Below are 16,367 nucleotides of genomic sequence, written 5' to 3'. Positions count from 1 at the left end.
TAGGTAGCCGCTACCTTTCCCACGGGCAATGCTTAGCAAGACCCAGCATCCGTCCTCCCCCTGAAAAAGGTCAAGGGGGATGCATGCACTTGGAGCCCAGCCCAGAGGCCCCACTTCCATCCTCTGCCTGAGCCTTTTGTTGCTAAGGAGAACCTGGAGGGGTTTCCACACCCTGAGCTGCAGGGCTGAGGAGCCCAAAGCGGAGGGCGCATGGGCGGTGGGAAAATTCCTTTCCTCCGGTTTCGGCTGCTGCGGGAGGACGGCCTTGCCGTGTGTGAGTCAGCGGGACCTGGGAAAGGCCTGTGTGGGTCATCACGAGAGAGGTCACCTAGTCACCCGACTCCTGAATGGGCGCTGTCTTCTCTCTGTGGCCCGCACCCCTAGGGACGTTGAGCTGGTGATGGGCACACTTGTTGGTGAGGACACACAGAGCTGTCACCAGCCCTTCCCACCCCATCAGGGTCAGGCTCAGGGCACAGGGCGTGTCAGGGTGGGTGGAGCCTGCTCAGGGTCAGGTGATGGATGTGAGATCAAAGCCGGCTCCCCCAGGAAGCGGGGTGGCCAGCGTGAGACCCAGGCATCACGGGGCAGGACAGGGCTGGACTCCAGGGCCACACCCACCACCCACTGGTGGGGAACTCTGTTGGTTTCCGGGCTGTGGTCACAAGTTGTCCTGCACTGGGTGGCTTAAGACCATAGAAAGCTGTTGTCATGGTTCTGGAGGCCAGAAGTTCAAACCCAGGGGTCGGCAGGGCAGATTCCCTCTGGAGACTCTTGGGAGGGTCCCTCCTTGCTCCCTCCACCCCCCAGGGCTCCCGACACTCCTTGGCTGCAGCTGTTCAGTGCCTGCCCCCGAGGCCATGCGGCCTCTCCTCTGTACTCTCTCTTCTTAAGAAGATTCCAGTGGTGGGACTTCAGGTGGCCCCTGCTCCACTGTGACCTCCACGAATTACATCTAAAAGCCCCTATTTCCAACTAAGGTCCTTTTCTGAGGTTCAGGGCAGACATGAATATGAGGGGGTCCTTTGCAGCCCATGACAGTGACCTTGGGCAGACACTTGGCCCTTCACAGCCCTAGGTCACTTGGTTTTTATTTTATTTATTTTTTATTTTTATTTTATTTTTTGTCTTTTTTTTTTTTTTTTTTTTTTTTTGCCATTTCTAGGGCCGCTCCCGTGGCATATGGAGGTTCCCTGGCTAGGGGTCGAATCGGAGCTGGAGCTGCCAGCCTACACCACAGCCACAGCAACGTGGGATCCAAGCTGCCTCTGCGACCTACACCACAGCTCACGGCCACACCGGATCGTTAACCCACTGAGCAAGGGCAGGGACCGAACCTGCAACCTCATGGTTCCTAGTCGTATTTGTTAACCACTGAACTGTGACGGGAACTCCGGTCACTTGGTTTTCAAATGGAACCGTGGAGAAGCCACTTCGGCGGTAAGTGAGGGGCTGGGCTGCTCAGAAGCACGTGGCTGACACGTGGCATCGGGCCAAGATTGTCCTTGTGGAGACAAGAGGATGGAGAGTGACCCTCTGAACTCAGGTTTACATAAAGGAGACCAATCCTCAGAGACATGGACCTTGCGGATGAGATCCAGCAAATACCATGTGGTATCACTCACAGGCGGAAGCTAAAAAATGGCACAGGTGAATCTACCTGCAGAACAGAAACTCACAGGCGTAGAGAACAGACTTCTGGTTGTCGAGGAGGAAGCGGGGGAGAGGGATGGGCGTTTGGGGTTAGGAGATGCAAGCTATTACATTTATTTTTTAATGGAACTGTAGTTGATTTACAATGTTGCGCCAACTTCTGCCAGACAGCAGAGTGACCCAGTGATGCATACATATACATGCGTTCTCTTTCCCATATTATCTTCCGTCCCGGTCTATCCCAGGAGACTGGATAGAGGCCCCGTGCTGTACAGCAGGACCCCACTGCTTCTCCATCCTAAATGTAACAGTTTGCCTCTACTGACCCCAGACTCCCCGTCCATCCCACCCCCAGCCCACCCTCACCCCCCTTTGGCAACCACGAGTCTGTTCTTCCTGTCTGGGAGTCTGTTGCTGTTTTGTTCATTTGTGCCTTGTTTATTTATTCATTCCTTATTTCTTCTTTTTAGGGCTGCACCTGCAGCATATGGAAGTTTCCAGGCTAGGGGTCCAATTGGAGGCACAGCTGCTGGCCTACGCCACAGCCACAGCCATGCCAGATCTGAGCCGCGTCTGTGACCTACACCACGGCTCATGGCAACACAAGATCCTTAACCCACTGAGCGAGGCCGGGGTTGAATCTGCATCCTCATGGATACTAGTTGGGTTCTTAACCCACTGAGCCACAACAGGAACTCCCATTTGTGCCTTATTATTATTTTTTTTTTTTTTTGGTCTTTCTGTCTTCTCTAGGGCTGCACCCATGGCATGTGGAGGTTCCCAGGCTAGGGGTCCAATCAAAGCTGTAGCCACTGGCCTACACCAGAGCCACAACAATGCCACATCTGAGCTGTGTCTGCGACCTACACCACAGCTCATGGCAATGCCAGATCCTAACCCACGGAGCGAGGCCAGGGATCGAACCCGCAACCTCATGGTTCCTAGTCAGATTCGTTAACCACTGAGCTAAGATGGGCACTCCCTGTGCCATATTTTAGATTCCGTATAAGAGTGATATCATATGGTATATATCTAAACTAGTACCCCGAGAATGGATAAGCAATGAGGGCCTACTGCACAGCACAGGGAATGCCACCTGATCTCTTGGGACAGACCGTGGTGGAAGATAATCTAAGAGAAGGGAAAGCAAATCTGAGTAGGACTGGGTCACTTTGCTGTACAGCAGACATTGCCACACCCTTGTAGGTCAACTACACTTAAAAAAAACGTTTGAGGAGAACCTGGTTAAACGAAGTTAACCAGGTTCTTTAAAAGCAAGTTCATGTCTAGCACATAGGATTCAAAAAGCCAGCCTCCAAATGGAAGTCTGAGATTAATGAAGGTCACAGTGGCTGGGGGTCCCTCTCCATACCTGTCTGTGGAGGGGCAGGGAGGGGCCTCCCCCCAGGGTGCCGTGGGCCCTTCCAGTTTCAGACCAGCCAACCCCAGGAGCACCGAGCACCGCTGTGCGCCCGGACCACAGCCACGTTCCCCAGACAGGCTGCATCGTTTGATGGTGAGAGCCCCAGCCGTGGGCCGGGAAAGAAAGCTCAGGGGGTTAGATCCCAGCTCACAGCTGAGGTCAAGTCCAGAATTCTTCCCGCTAGAGTCTCCAGGCGGGGCTGCTGTTTGAGAAAAGAGGATTGGGCTAATTCTCCAAGTGGGTCTAGATCATTTTCCCCCAAGAGGCTGAGGAGACAGGACCACGCTCATACCAAAAAAATCAACATAAATGAGCCAGGCCTTGCGTTTGACCCCTAGCGCTGGCCCGGTGAGGAGAGATGCTGCCGGTGGACATGGGGCTGGGGGAGGCCCCCACTGCCCACCTGCGCCAGCCTACGGTGCCCTGTCATCATGAAGGCACACAACGTCCCCTCCAGAGACGGCTCCCGGGCAGCTGGAATAGGGCGAGTGTTCTGAAAAACCACGTGCATGCGGACGGGGCCCTCTCCCGCTCAGAGAAGAGTCCTCTGCTGGTCCTCAGGCTTCTACTTGCTCAGGGTTTTGAAGGACGCCCTGGACCATTAGGGAGGGTCTGTCTAATTGTTGGGTCTCGGGTTAAGGCCGGGTCATAGCTGTGGGCTGCAAGGGGCCAGGTGGGCGCAGACATGGGCGGGCGAGGGCCCAGGCACCCTCTGTGCCAGCCAGCCAGAGCCACCAGACCCGCCAGCAGGCTGACCCTGGCTGCATTGGGGAACCGCCTCACTCCCGTGGCCCTGGGGTCTGCCCATCGCATCCGAGGGTGGCGAGCTGGACCCTTGGCACAAGGCACCCCTTTCTATGAACCGGGCTCTGCGTGCACAACTGCTCGGGGCTGCCCACCTGCTAGGACCGAGGCTTCTGTGGCGAACATCACGGCGAATTCCCGGATGATGTCTGCGGGGCCATCGTCCACGAAGAAGCCCAGGTAGCTGACGGAAGAGTGGAGAACCAGTGGCACGGCCGCGGGGAAGGTGCCCAGGCTCCGGTCCCCCGCTCGCTTCAGTGCCTCGTACAGACACTCCACCTTCTGGTCTTCGCACTGGGGACAGAGACAGGACGCTCACCTTTACCTTAACCAGTGAGCCAGGCAGCGGGGAGCTCTCTGCCACTCACGATGCCGTGATGTGGCCTACGCGGTCCTGGCGTTTGGGGTTACGACCCTGTTCTAGAGCTGGTCCTGTTTCCTAGAGAATTCAGGTCAAGTTCTTTTTGGAACTAAGTATCCTTTCAGGGCCCAGGTCAAAACCCTCCTCCCTCCAAGTATGCCCCTCATGCCACACTGAGTTGACCCACCGGGCATCACGCCCGAGCCCCCCCCCCACTCCTGGGGCCCACAGCTGTGCTCAGCGCTGCATTGTTGGCTTCTGGATGTTTCCCGTGGCCCCAGTGAGGCAGACCCGGGTGCACTGCTCAGAACTTACCTGCCGAGGAGGGTCGTAGCCTAGGTCTCGGCTGCTGACCTTCAGACCCGACAGAGGCTGTGTTCTGGCCAGAGATCAAGCCATCCCGCAACAAGCTCCCTGTCAACCCCACTGTCACCCACATACCTACCCTCTGGCCAGACGGAGCGCCTCCAGGCTCCTGGGCTCAGTGCTGCTCAAGGAAAGCCCTCCCAAGACTGTCCACGTGGATGAGTCTATGCAGCCACGTGGGACCCCAGGGAAACCCAGACATGGCGACCCCCCCCGAGATCCTAGCCACCCTTTCTCCCAGCAGCTAGCTCCCTCTGATGCCCACAGCCTCTTTATCCCTGAGCTGGGGCCTTGTCCTGGCTTTATGTGCACCCCATCTCCCCTCCTAACCGGAGCTCATGAAATTCACCAAATTCACCCCTTTCGGCTCTATCTTTGCAGCCCTTGCAGGGCCTGGAAAGTGCTCTGCTCATGACTTAGGTCCCGGGACCCCAGCCCACCAGCAAATGGCAGGGGTTGTCAAGGTCTCTGCAAGGTGCTGTTTGTCCTGGCATCTTCTGGAAATCTTCCCTTCACAGGACTGCCTCCCCCTTCCATGCAGCGACGCGGGGCCTGGGACCGAGGGCTGACAGCAGAGCGGGGGCAGGGCGGGGAGCACCCTCTCTGTGCTTCTCCGTCAGGAACTACAGAGGACTTGGTGTCTCTCCTCCCTTCTCTCGTTCTCAGGCTTCCCTCTTCTTCCGAGTTGCCCAGGTCCTTCTCACCTTCCCAGGCTGCCTAACTGACCCTCTGCTGGATCAGAGGGCTGGTCTCCAAGCCAGGGTGAAGTCCTACATCTGCGTCTGGCCAACCCATCCTTCAGTTGATCCATCACACATTCGGAAGCACCCACCCTGTCTGAGGCACCGTGCTAGTCTCCGAGGGTACACCCGTGAGTGACACCTCCCCTTCCCTTGAGGATCTCAGTCCACTGAGGGGTATAGCGCTGAACCAGGCACATCCCCACACAACAGGAAAAGCACCGCTAGGTGGATAAACAAGACTGTGGTGGGACACAAAAGGCAACAACCCCTGCTGCCTGGGGTGATGGGGGACACTTTAAAAAGGGAGGGGATAAATGAGTTGGGTTTTGAAGGATGAATAGGAGTTGACCGGATGAAGAGGCAGAGGAAAGTAAAGGATATCTCACACCACAGTTGTGGCCCATCCAATGAAAATAAATCCCATGGCTGCTCTCAATTTTGTCCCATCACCACCTAGTTATTGCAGGAAATGACTTCAGCCACCGTATTAATGAGCACTAAAGGCGTGTTGGGCAGACTCACCGTGAAGAAGTCACAGAGCGTGATGTGAGGGAAGACCTCGTGGGCTCTGTTCTTTGCACACTGACGCTTGCTCTCTCTCCAGAACTCTTGAAGTTTGTCCAGCAGGGGCCCAGTGGGACAGAGGAACAGGGCATACTCCTGGGGGATGGGGTCGTCGAGAGAAGGGTCATTGCAGTGGCATCGCAGCCTGTAACGGAGGAGGGGACGTTTTCTCCTGCTGTCGTGGCAAGGAGTCTTTCCCCAGGGAGGACAGCAGTGACGGCGACTCTGAATAATGGCCCCAGCGGGACTCCTCCAGCACAGGGCTGGGTGCGTCCACCCTGGTCTCAGAGCCAGGCTTGTCAGATTCCCAGGCCAAAGACCATGAGAAGGAGAGAAAGGTGACAGGAACACTCAAAACCTGGTCGTCTTACCATCTTTGTGGGCCCTGCATCTTCTTAGGGTGGAAAATCTTGTGGGAAAAACTCACAGTTTAATTCTATCTCTAACTTCAAGTTAAGTGTAAAAACACAGTCACAAAGAACTAGCCGGGATTTAGGTGGCTACTCTATTTTCTTTCAATCCAGAAATGTATTCTAATACGGGGGGAACGGATATACAGCCCCGAATTCAAGTTCATTCTCACCAATAATAAAAAAATATTTGAGACAATGCTTTCCTCATTTGTCAAATTAGCAGAATGTCTTTCAGAAGAGAAGAGTTTTGCTTAAGTCCAAGGCGCAGTGAGACTTAAGGATAAATTTCTACCACCTTTATACAAAGCATTTTCCCAATATATATTGAGAGTCTCAAAATTGGAGAAGCTGTTGTGGTTCAGTGGGTTAAGAACCCGACACGGGAGTTCCCGTCGTGGCACACCAGAAACGAATCCAACTAGGAACCATGAGGTTGCGGGTTCGATCCCTGGCCTCACTCAGCTGGTTGGGGATCTGGCGTTACTGTGAGCTGTGGTGTAGATCACAGACTCGGCTCGGATCCTGCATGGCTGTGGCTGGGATGCAGGCCGGTGGCTACAGCTCTGCTTGGACCCCTAGCCTGGGAACCTCCCTATGCCATGGGTGCAGCCCTGAAAAAAAAAAAAAAAAAAAAAGAACCCAATATCGTATCTGTGAGGATACAGGTTTGATCCCTGGTCTTGCTCAGTGAGTTAAGGATCTGGCTTTGCTGTGAGCTGTAGCATAGGTCAAAGCCGCAGCTTGGATCCAGTGTTGCTGTGGCTGCGGTGTAGGCTGGCCGCTGCTGCTCTGGTTTGACCCCTAGCCTGGGAATTTCCATATGCCGCAGGTGAGGCTGTAAAAAGAAAAACAAAACACACATACATACACGAAAAGAAAGACAAAGAGAAACAGTCTCAAAGTCCCCACTCCATTTGAACCAAGAATTCTACTTCCAGAAATTTATCTGGAGGAAAAAGTAAACTATGTAGATAAAACTGCACATATAAAATATTTATTGTGCAGTTATTTATGACAGGAAAGCAGGAAAAACTAGAGAAATGAGAGTAAATTTATCATCTAGTCATTAGAAACTATGGATTTGAAGACTTTTTGATGACTCAAGATGTGCTCGTGATGGAATATTCATTTGGAAATCCGCATCCAGCCCCTGGAGAAACTGTTAGGTTTCCCGTCCTTAGCAGTGCAAAGGTGCTGAGAGAGGAAGCTCTCACCTCCTCGTCGCGGCTCACTTCCTCCTTCTGCAGGAAACCTCGCTTCTTAATCTGTTTGTCTTCTTCCCGACCTTTAGGTAACATGCTCATAGGTAACACTTGCGTGTATCTTACATAAGTCACAAGCTATTGCTCAAGTTATTCTGCAACTTTCATTTTTTTACTCAACAGTCCGTTTTTGTAATCTCTCCATGTTGATGCACACACATCTAGTCGAGTCTGCCATGAGTGAAATTTTTTTTTTTTTGCTTTTTAGGGCCATACTCTTGGCGTTTGGAAGTTCCCAGGCTGGGGGTCCAATCGGAGCTGCAGATGCTGGTCTACACCGCAGTCACAGCAATGCCAGATCCGAGCCACGTCTGTGACCTACACCCCAGCTCACGGCAACGCCGGATCCTTGACTCACCGAGCGGGGCCAGGGATCGAACCTACATCCTTATGGATGGTAGTCGGTCTATTACCACTGAGCCACACAGTCACTCCCGAGTGAGCCTTCTAAGAGCTACGTAACATTCCGTCATCCGCATATGTAACATTTCACCCATCCACATGCCTTTGATGGGCCTGGAAATAGTTTTCTTTTTAAAAACTATCAGAGCACCGTGATCAAGATTTTGCACGTGTCTTTTTAGGCCCTTTGCATTTCTCCAGGGAATGAACTTGGATGCAAACCGCTGGGCAGCGGGGCACACATTTGCTGGGTGGATAGTCACCCCCAGATGGCGACTGGGAAAGTAAGAGCCCCCCATCTTCACCTTGAGGCTGCCCTTGTGGTTAACAGCATCCGAATCTGCACTCCCTGCTCAGGAGTGGGGTTGGGTCCGCTCTAGCAGAGTCCAGGGCACCCACTCTCTCCCTGTTCCTGGCAGGGCTGCTGGGCTTTCTGGCTGACTCACTGCTACCAGGACCAACCCCAGCCCTGGAAGCACTGTGGGTTTTTTTAGGGCTGTACCCATGGCACATGGGGAAGTTCCCAGGCTAGGGGTCGAATCGGAGCTGCAGCTTCTGGCCTACCCCACAGCCACAGCCATGGGTTCTGAGCCGCATCTGTAACCTACACCACAGCTCACAGCAATGCCAGATCCTTAACCCACTGAGCAAGGCCAGGGATGGAACCCACGTCCTCATGGATGCTAGTTGGGTTCTTCACCCCCAGAACAGCAACGGAAATCCTGGGTTTGGTTTTTAGTTCAAGTTTGGCAACTGACCTTGGAGCTCGCCTAGGCTGGATGGTCCTGGGTGCCCCCCCTTGTCCGTACCAGGGTTGAATGTTTGCCCTTGGCCTAGAGTTTCTGGAGGGGGTGGGAGTCCCCACTGAAGACTCGCTGGGCACACAGGGACCCAGTGCCAGTGACGACCATCCTGCTCTGGGGCGGGGACCCCAGCCTGGCGGGACCTGGGTTTTTTGCGTGTTTTTCGTCACAGCTCTTCTGGGTTAGAGCGTGAGGGGACTTCCCCTTGGGGCAGGACAGTGGCGTCACGGCCCACGCGGGCAGGGCTGGGTTTCAGGGAGGGGGTGCCCTCTTGGAGGCCCAGGGCAGAAATCCCAGGCTGGTAGCAGGGGGCAGCTGGCAGGGTCGCAGACCTGGCGGTGGCAGAGCCACTTGGACCCTAGCCTAGGGCTCCCCTGCCCGAAGCAGCAGGCTCCCTCAAGGTGCCACATGTGGGGACTTAAGGGACATACGCCCGGCCCCCGCAAGGCCCGTCCCCATCAGAGGCAGAGATAGTGGTGACTCGGGGTCATCGTATCAGCGACATGGCTCTTCCTCATTTGGTCAGCAACCCCCCCCCCCCGCCCCCCGCCAGCGCATTCGGTTACGGAAGGCTTCAGACATTCTCTCTCTTTTGCTGTCCATTCAAACACGGGTTCTTTCCTCCTTCCGCTCTGCCCCGGCCGCCCAGAGGGTCCACTGCGCAGAGACCTCACCGCCCTGCCGGTGCCCCACTCACCAGTCTGATGCCTCCTCCACCGTCTTCCTCCCCGTAGCTGCCAGTGCCTTGAGCCTGTGGGGGCAGGACGCAAGGAGCCCTCAGAACCTGCCTTTTGCTCCTGGGGGGAGGGTCAGAGCAACGGGGTGTCTGTGCAGGACATGGGACCTTCAGCCCCCCGATCCCCGCTGGGGGCTGGTGGGCGAGACCTCTCCTCGGGGAGCAGCACCCAGGCCTCTGGCCTCTGGTGGCATCGCTGTGAGTTTGGAAATGTGGACGCTCACATCTGGCCCCTGCCCCCCTGCTTCCCTGGCCCCCACCTTCGTCCATGGAACAGAGAGCAAGGGCTCATGTCCTGAGTCCACCCATGCCTGAATCCCACCTCCCTGACCCAACCCCTCCCCACAGCCAGGTGGCCCTCCTCTCGGACCCTTGAGTTCGCGTGGGGAATACATTAGAACCTGCCTTAGGCAACCTTAGGCAGCCATCAGGGCCGTGTCCCTGGCTGGCACACATGCCTACTGGCCAAGAAGCCGTCTGGCATCAACACACCCTGAGGGAGGTGGCTCTCTGGTGTCCCTCTTCCAGAAAGCCCAGCCCAAATGCCCAGGTAGGGGGGCCGTGCAGCCCCTCTGTGTCTCCTCGCTGCCCGTGAGGTCGCCAGGCCCCCATCTCAATGGACCGCCCTCCGATCCGTCTGCCAGCTCCCCGGGCCCGAGTCTTACTTGTCATTGAACCAGGACACGTGCACATTGGATGGAGCTTAACCGAAGGGGACTAGATTGGGCCCAGTGGAGTTTGGTGGAGGCATTCAGCCTGGAAATTGCTGGAGCTGATCAGGAACCCACTTTGCTGGATGCCTGAAGGGGGAGGCCCCTGGAGAGCTCATTGGAAGCTTTACCTGGTGCTCCAGCCTAAGGGTCACATTTAAAACATGCTTCTCCACCCAGCACACGGCTGATGTTTAAATTGGAAGGGGCTTGGGGTGTGCTTTCAACGGCAGCTTTGGCCACATGGCAAAGTGTGGGCTCTAGAGGTGAGGAGAGGGGGTTTCAGCCCCCCTTTTGCACCCCCTGCCCCCTCCAGCCTCGGGGTCCCCCTCCGCACCCTGCCCATGCCTGGTTTCCTTTCGAGCTCACAGCCCCCCACTCAGTGTGAGCAGAACGTGAGGACAGAGCCCCAGTGCGAGTTAGGGAGCAAAGGGGTCCAGCCTCAGGCACTCCAGCAGCTGGGTCACAGGGGTTCGTTAACCTGTTTAAGGCGCGTTTGCCCCCCTCCCAAGTGCAAGGTCACATCAGGAGGCCTCCGACGTAGTTCCCAGACGAATGAGCATGTGAAAAGGACCTGATCTAAGGAACTGGTTCCCCGTGGAAGCTGTGACCGGGTGTTGGTCTGAAAGCTCATAGTTTGGGGATGCCCCTCTGTCTCCGAAGGGTAACTCGTGAGGTTGAGGGGTCTCTGGGTGCACCTTCTCCTTGGATAAGTGGGTCGTGTCCACCTGCTCGGGGAGGTCCTTGACCCTTTTTTACATCATCAGACATCCGGGAGCTTCCCCTCAAAGACAAGGGCTCTCCCTTCGCACCGAGAGAAGCACATTCTGGCGGATTTCAAGAGGCCCACCCGACTTTGGGGCTTTCGAATTCGAGTCTGCAAGGCCATCTCAGGCTCGCTGAGCTGACCACCGAGGGGGGCAGCCAGGCCCCAAGTCCCCCCACACCCTGGCTCCCATTTCCCAGATGTCACGGGGCCCCCATCACCAGCCAGAAGAGTTTGTCTTTAAAAAGCGAAGGTCGTGTCCTTCATAAAAGCAGAACGGGCCTCACTTGGAGCAGGTCTCTGGCCCTGTGCGGTTCACCCCTCGCACAGGAAGTAAGTGCTCTGAGCCACCTGCAATTTTGCAGCCGTAGAGGGGTCGGCGGGGGGTCAGGGACCCTGGCCAGGCGGGGGGTACTCACGCGGTGTGGGCCGGGAAGCCCATGTCCAGGAGGGGCTCCAGGAGCGCGGAGGAGCTGCGGCCCTTGAGCTTGCTGGTAACCTTGGCGTAGAGCTGTGTCTCCCCCGCTGCCATCTCTTCCTGCCCGCAGACTGAGCGAAGCAGATAAAGCCGGAGAGGGAGAGGCAGGGAGCCTGAGGCTGAGAAGAGAAACCTCAAGCCCTTTGTGATCTGTCTGACAAAAGCTAATATCCTGTTTGCACGAGATACCCGTTTGCAGAACTCTCTTTGCAGAGTGTGGGTGTGGCGCCCCTTCCACATTGGGCTTTGGGGTCCGTCGGACTCCCCGCCTGGGATCAGCCGCCGCTGAGACTTGGGCTGCCCTTGGGAGCCAGTTGGCCTGAGAGGGGGTGGGGGGGACAAGGGGGAGGGGAAGCGGGGGTGGGGTTCTGAACCCCGAGGCACCTAGATCTTGGCCTCCTTAACCTGCATGGGACATTAGACTCCGCTGTATCTACTGTCCCTGCTAGCTCTGAAATGCGGGACCCTTTCAGCTATTCATTGACTTTTTAAACATTTCGAATACTTTTAAAGTTGGATGTGTGTGCAGAAAAGCTGACGAATCCTACATGCACGGCTCAGGGCATTTGCACGAAGCAGGCACGGACACCTCATCCTTCAATAAAGCAGGTCTTCCACCGGGGGAATTTTAGCCCCTTTCCCCAGGGACCACTGGCTCTGTCTGGAGACATATTTGGTGTCACAATGGATGGAGGGGGCGCTCGCCATCAGGTTGAGGCCAGGAAGGCTGCAGGGCTCATGACAGTGAAGAAGGGTCCATCCCAAGGTGTCAGCAGGGCCAAGGCTGAGAAGCTGTACCCCAGAACACCACCATCCTCAGAAGCCCCCGGCCCCCGGGATCCCCGCCGCCTGCGCAGGCTTCTAGCTGTCTCCTCCTTCCCCTGAAAGTAGCTGCTGGGTTTACTTGTGTGTTAATTTTGTCCCCACGTTGAAACTGACATAAACAGAACCATAGAACAAGCACTCTCCCAGGTCTGGTTCCTTCTGCCCAAAACTATGTGGGTGGAATTTACCCACATAACGGCCCGCAGTGGTGGTTCACTGCATGGATGTGTGTTATTCCATCAGATACGTGTACCCCATCTTATTTCTCCGCTTCTCTGAGGATGTGCACTTCTGGGGTTGTCAGTTGTTTGGATGCTGAGACACTCTTGTTTATGCCTGGGGGCCTGAGGTGTGCCTTTCTGCTGGGGACCCATTGAGGAGTGGGTAGCTGTGTCCTAGGACACGTGCCCGCTTCATGAGCAACTGCCGGGTGACTCTGCAAAGCCGTTGTCCCAGCAGCGGATGGGGCTCCTGCTGTTCTGCCTCCTGGCCCACCCTGGCTTCTGAGTTTCAGCCCTTCTGAGGGTGTGGCGAGGTGTGTCATTGTGGCTCTAATTTGCATTTCCCCGAATGGCAGTGGCACGGAGCACCACGAGTCGGGCTCCGGCCCTTGAATATCCTCCTTGGGGAAGGGTCTGCTCAGGCCATCTGTCATTTTTAGATGGTTTGTATGGGTTTTCTTATCCATTTCTGGCAACTCTGGAGGGGAGTCTTTTGTTGGGTTCCTTTCAAGGTAATAACTTCTTACAGGCTGTGGTTTGCTTTTTAAATCTCTTAGTGATGACTTTGAGTGAAACAAAAGTGCTTAATTTGAATAAAAATGAATTTATCTTTTTTTTTATGGTTAGAACTTTCGACATCCTGTGTAAGAAATCACTGTTAGACCCACAGATGCAGAGAACAGGCTTGTGGCCACCAAGGTGGGGGGAGGAGGCAGGGGAGGGTGAGACTGGGAGTTTGGGATTAGCAGCCGCAGGCTATTCTGCAGGGAATGGAAAAATAACAGGTCCTATTGTATAGTCCAGGGAACTCTATTCAATATCCTGCCATAAATCAAAAGGGAAAAGACAAAAAAAGACACCACTGCTAATTCCACTTTGATGGAGATGGCTGTCTCTGGAGTTTTACCGTATTTACTGTTTGTGTTGAGCAATACGGCCCATTGGAATGAGTTCTTTCTATGGCGGGAGGTAGGGGTAAAAGATCGTTTATTTCTCTGTACCTTTGCTCATTGAAAAGACCGTCCTTTACCCCGTGGATGGCAGTAGAGTGTATTACACATCCGCTGACTGTATATGTATCAGTCTGTCTCTGACTCTATTATGCTGCCTTCTTTGATTGGTCCATTTCTGTGTCCACATGATGCTGTTATAATGACTAGCGTGCTAAGCCCTCTGATTTGTCTTCCACTTTAAGATTCTCTCATCCCTCTAAGGCCTTTGGATTTTTCAGATACATTTAAACATCAGGTGGCCGTAGTGTGGTGGTGGAGGGTGAAAAAGACACCCCCCCCATGCGGCCAACTGATGCCCAACAGAGGGGCCAAAGGAATTCACTGGGGAAGGAATGATATTTTCTGCAAATGGTGCTGGAAAACCGCGTATCCAGGTGGGAACTGTATGAACCTCGACCGTGACTTCACATCATGCCCCCAAATTAATTCACAGTGTGTAAGGGACCTAAACGTACAAGCCCTTAGGAAACTTCTCAAAGAAAAACTCTTTGCTACGTTGGCGTTTGCAAGACTTTCTCAGGCCATAAAAAGCATGAACCATACGAGAAGAAAGTGGATAAATTGGGGTCACCCAAACTGAAAACTTTTGCTCTTTAAAAGACACCGTAAAAAATAAAAAGGGGGAGTTCCCATCATGGCTCAGCGGTAACAAGCCCAATGAGCATCCACGAGGATGCGGGCTGGATCCCCGGCCTTACTCAGTGGGTTAAGGATCGGGCGTCACTGTGTGCTGTGGTGTAGGTCACAGAAGCGGCTCAGATCTGGCGTGGCTGTGGCTGTGGCGCAGGCCGGCAGCTGTAGGGGTCTGATTTGACCCCTAGCCTGGGAAATTCCATATGCCTATGGGTGCGGCCCTAAAAAGACAAATAAATAAATAAATGAATGAATAGGGCAGGCATAGCCTGGGAGAAAATATCACTATATATCATACCTGACAAAGGACTTATATCCAGGAGACACACACACACACACACATGTATAGTGTATATATTTATTCTTGTAATCAATAATAAGAAAACAAAAAAATCCAGTTTAAAAATAGGCAAAATGGAACTTCCTGCTGGGTTAAAGATCTGGCATTGTCACTGCTGTAGCTTGGCTTGCTGCTGTGGCGAGGGTTTGATCCCTGGCCCAGGAACTTCCGCATACTGTGGGCAGGGTTGAAAAAAAATAGGCAAAAGATCTAAATGGACATTTAACAAAAGAAGGAATATAAATAGCTAATGAGGATGTGAAAAGCTATTCAACATTAATCATCAGAGAAATGTAAATTAAAACCACAATGTGACACCACAACACACTTCCTAGAAGAGCTGAAATTGAAAAGAAGACAATACCAAGTTTTATTTTTTTTAATTTTTTTTGTCTTTTTGCCTTTTCTAGGGCCGCACCTGCAGCATATGAAGGTTCCCAGGCTAGGGGTTGAATCAGAGCTGCAGCTGCCGGCCTCCACCACAGCCACAGCAACGAGGGATCCGAGCTGCGTCTGTGACCTACAACGCAGCTCACAGCAATGTCGGATCCTTAACCCACCGAGCAAGGCCAGGGATCAAACCCGAAACCTCATGGTTCCTAGTCGGATTTGTTAACCACTGAGCCACGACGGGAACTCCAAGAAGACAATACCTAGTTTTGACAAGACTGTGGAGTCAATGGAACTGGCATATGTTGTTGGTGGAATGCAGCATTGTCCAACCATCTTGGAACACATTTCAACACTTTTGTATGAAGTTAATCAGCTACTGCGCTATGACCAATCCACTTCTAGCCATCTGCCCGGGAGACATGAGGGTGTATGTCCACACTGGGATTGTCTGTGAATGCCCGTTGTGGCTTTATTCACAGGAGACCCACACTGGAAAGAATCCAACTGTCCACCAGCTGGTGACTCGACACACAAATTGTGGTCTAGCCAATCAATGGATAACCTTGATGGATAATGAGGGACCCACTGCTGGTTCAAGTAGCAGCACGGGTAAACTCAAAAGAATATTTTGTTGGCCGAAAGGAGCCAGACACGCGATTATGCATGTCATATGCTTTTATTTAATAGAAATCCTTAAAAAGGTAAAACTGATCTATAGAATCAAAGCGGATCAAGGGACCCACCAAGGCTGGAGGATGCGGGGCTTCAGGGGATGACGGAGACGTCCTCTCTCCTGATTTGGGGGTGACTGTGCGGGTGTACAGAGGTTCAAAACTGACCGGACTGCATTTTATAGTGTGTAAATTAACCTCAATCACATGGATTTTAAAAAAGAAAAGGGGAGTTCTTGTCGGGGCTCAGTGGAAACGAACCTGACTGGCATCCACGAGGACGCAGGTTGGATCCCTGGCCTTGCTCGGTGAGTTAAGATCCGGCGTTGCCCCGAGCTGTGGTGTGGGTCGCAGACCTGGCTCGATACCGCGTTGCTGTGGCTGTGGCGCAGGCAGGCATCTACAGCTCCAGTTCGACCCCTCGCCGCGGGAGCAGCCCTAAAAAGACAAAAAAGAAAGAAAGAGAAGGGAAGGAGTCCAAAGGACAATAAAAAGCAATATGCTAATTTCCACCCCAGAAGGCCTGCTGGGACCCTGTGTGGGGTTTCACTGAGTCTGTAGTCAGCCTCAACACTGTTGGATCTTTTCTTCCATGAACATGGTGCATCTCTTTAATTTCTCTTAGTAATTTTCAGTATTTTACACTACTGTCATTGTTAACCCCTACATCTTGTATGTTTCTGATGCTACTGTTTTCAAATAATTTTGACGTCCCATTTGCTTGCTGCCAGTGTAGAGAAATGCAATTGATTTTTTTTTTTTTTTTTTTTTTGTCTTTTTAGGGCCG

General features: G+C 53.6%; 1 protein-coding gene across 2 annotated transcripts in view; it reads right to left on the bottom strand.

Moving 5' to 3' along the window:
- The window catches only part of UBASH3A (ubiquitin associated and SH3 domain containing A), a 42,090-nt gene extending 30,286 nt beyond the window's left edge, over positions 1-11,804 (bottom strand). The window contains exons 1-4 of one of the 2 annotated variants that reach the window (XM_003358975.3): positions 11,426-11,804; positions 9,492-9,545; positions 5,873-6,059; positions 3,976-4,174 (exon numbers count right to left, since the gene is read on the bottom strand). In XM_003358975.3, coding sequence (XP_003359023.2) covers positions 3,976-4,174; positions 5,873-6,059; positions 9,492-9,545; positions 11,426-11,724 — 739 coding nt within the window. In that variant the 5' untranslated portion in view covers positions 11,725-11,804. The remainder of the gene's footprint in view (positions 1-3,975; positions 4,175-5,872; positions 6,060-9,491; positions 9,546-11,425) is intronic. The other variant, XM_003483366.4, reaches the window with a different exon arrangement.

Source organism: Sus scrofa, chromosome 13, assembly GCF_000003025.6.
Source record: "Sus scrofa isolate TJ Tabasco breed Duroc chromosome 13, Sscrofa11.1, whole genome shotgun sequence".
Classification (NCBI taxonomy): Eukaryota; Metazoa; Chordata; class Mammalia; order Artiodactyla; family Suidae; genus Sus; species Sus scrofa.
The sequence above is the reverse complement of the archived record's forward strand: the minus strand, read 5'-3'. Positions and strand labels throughout refer to the sequence as shown.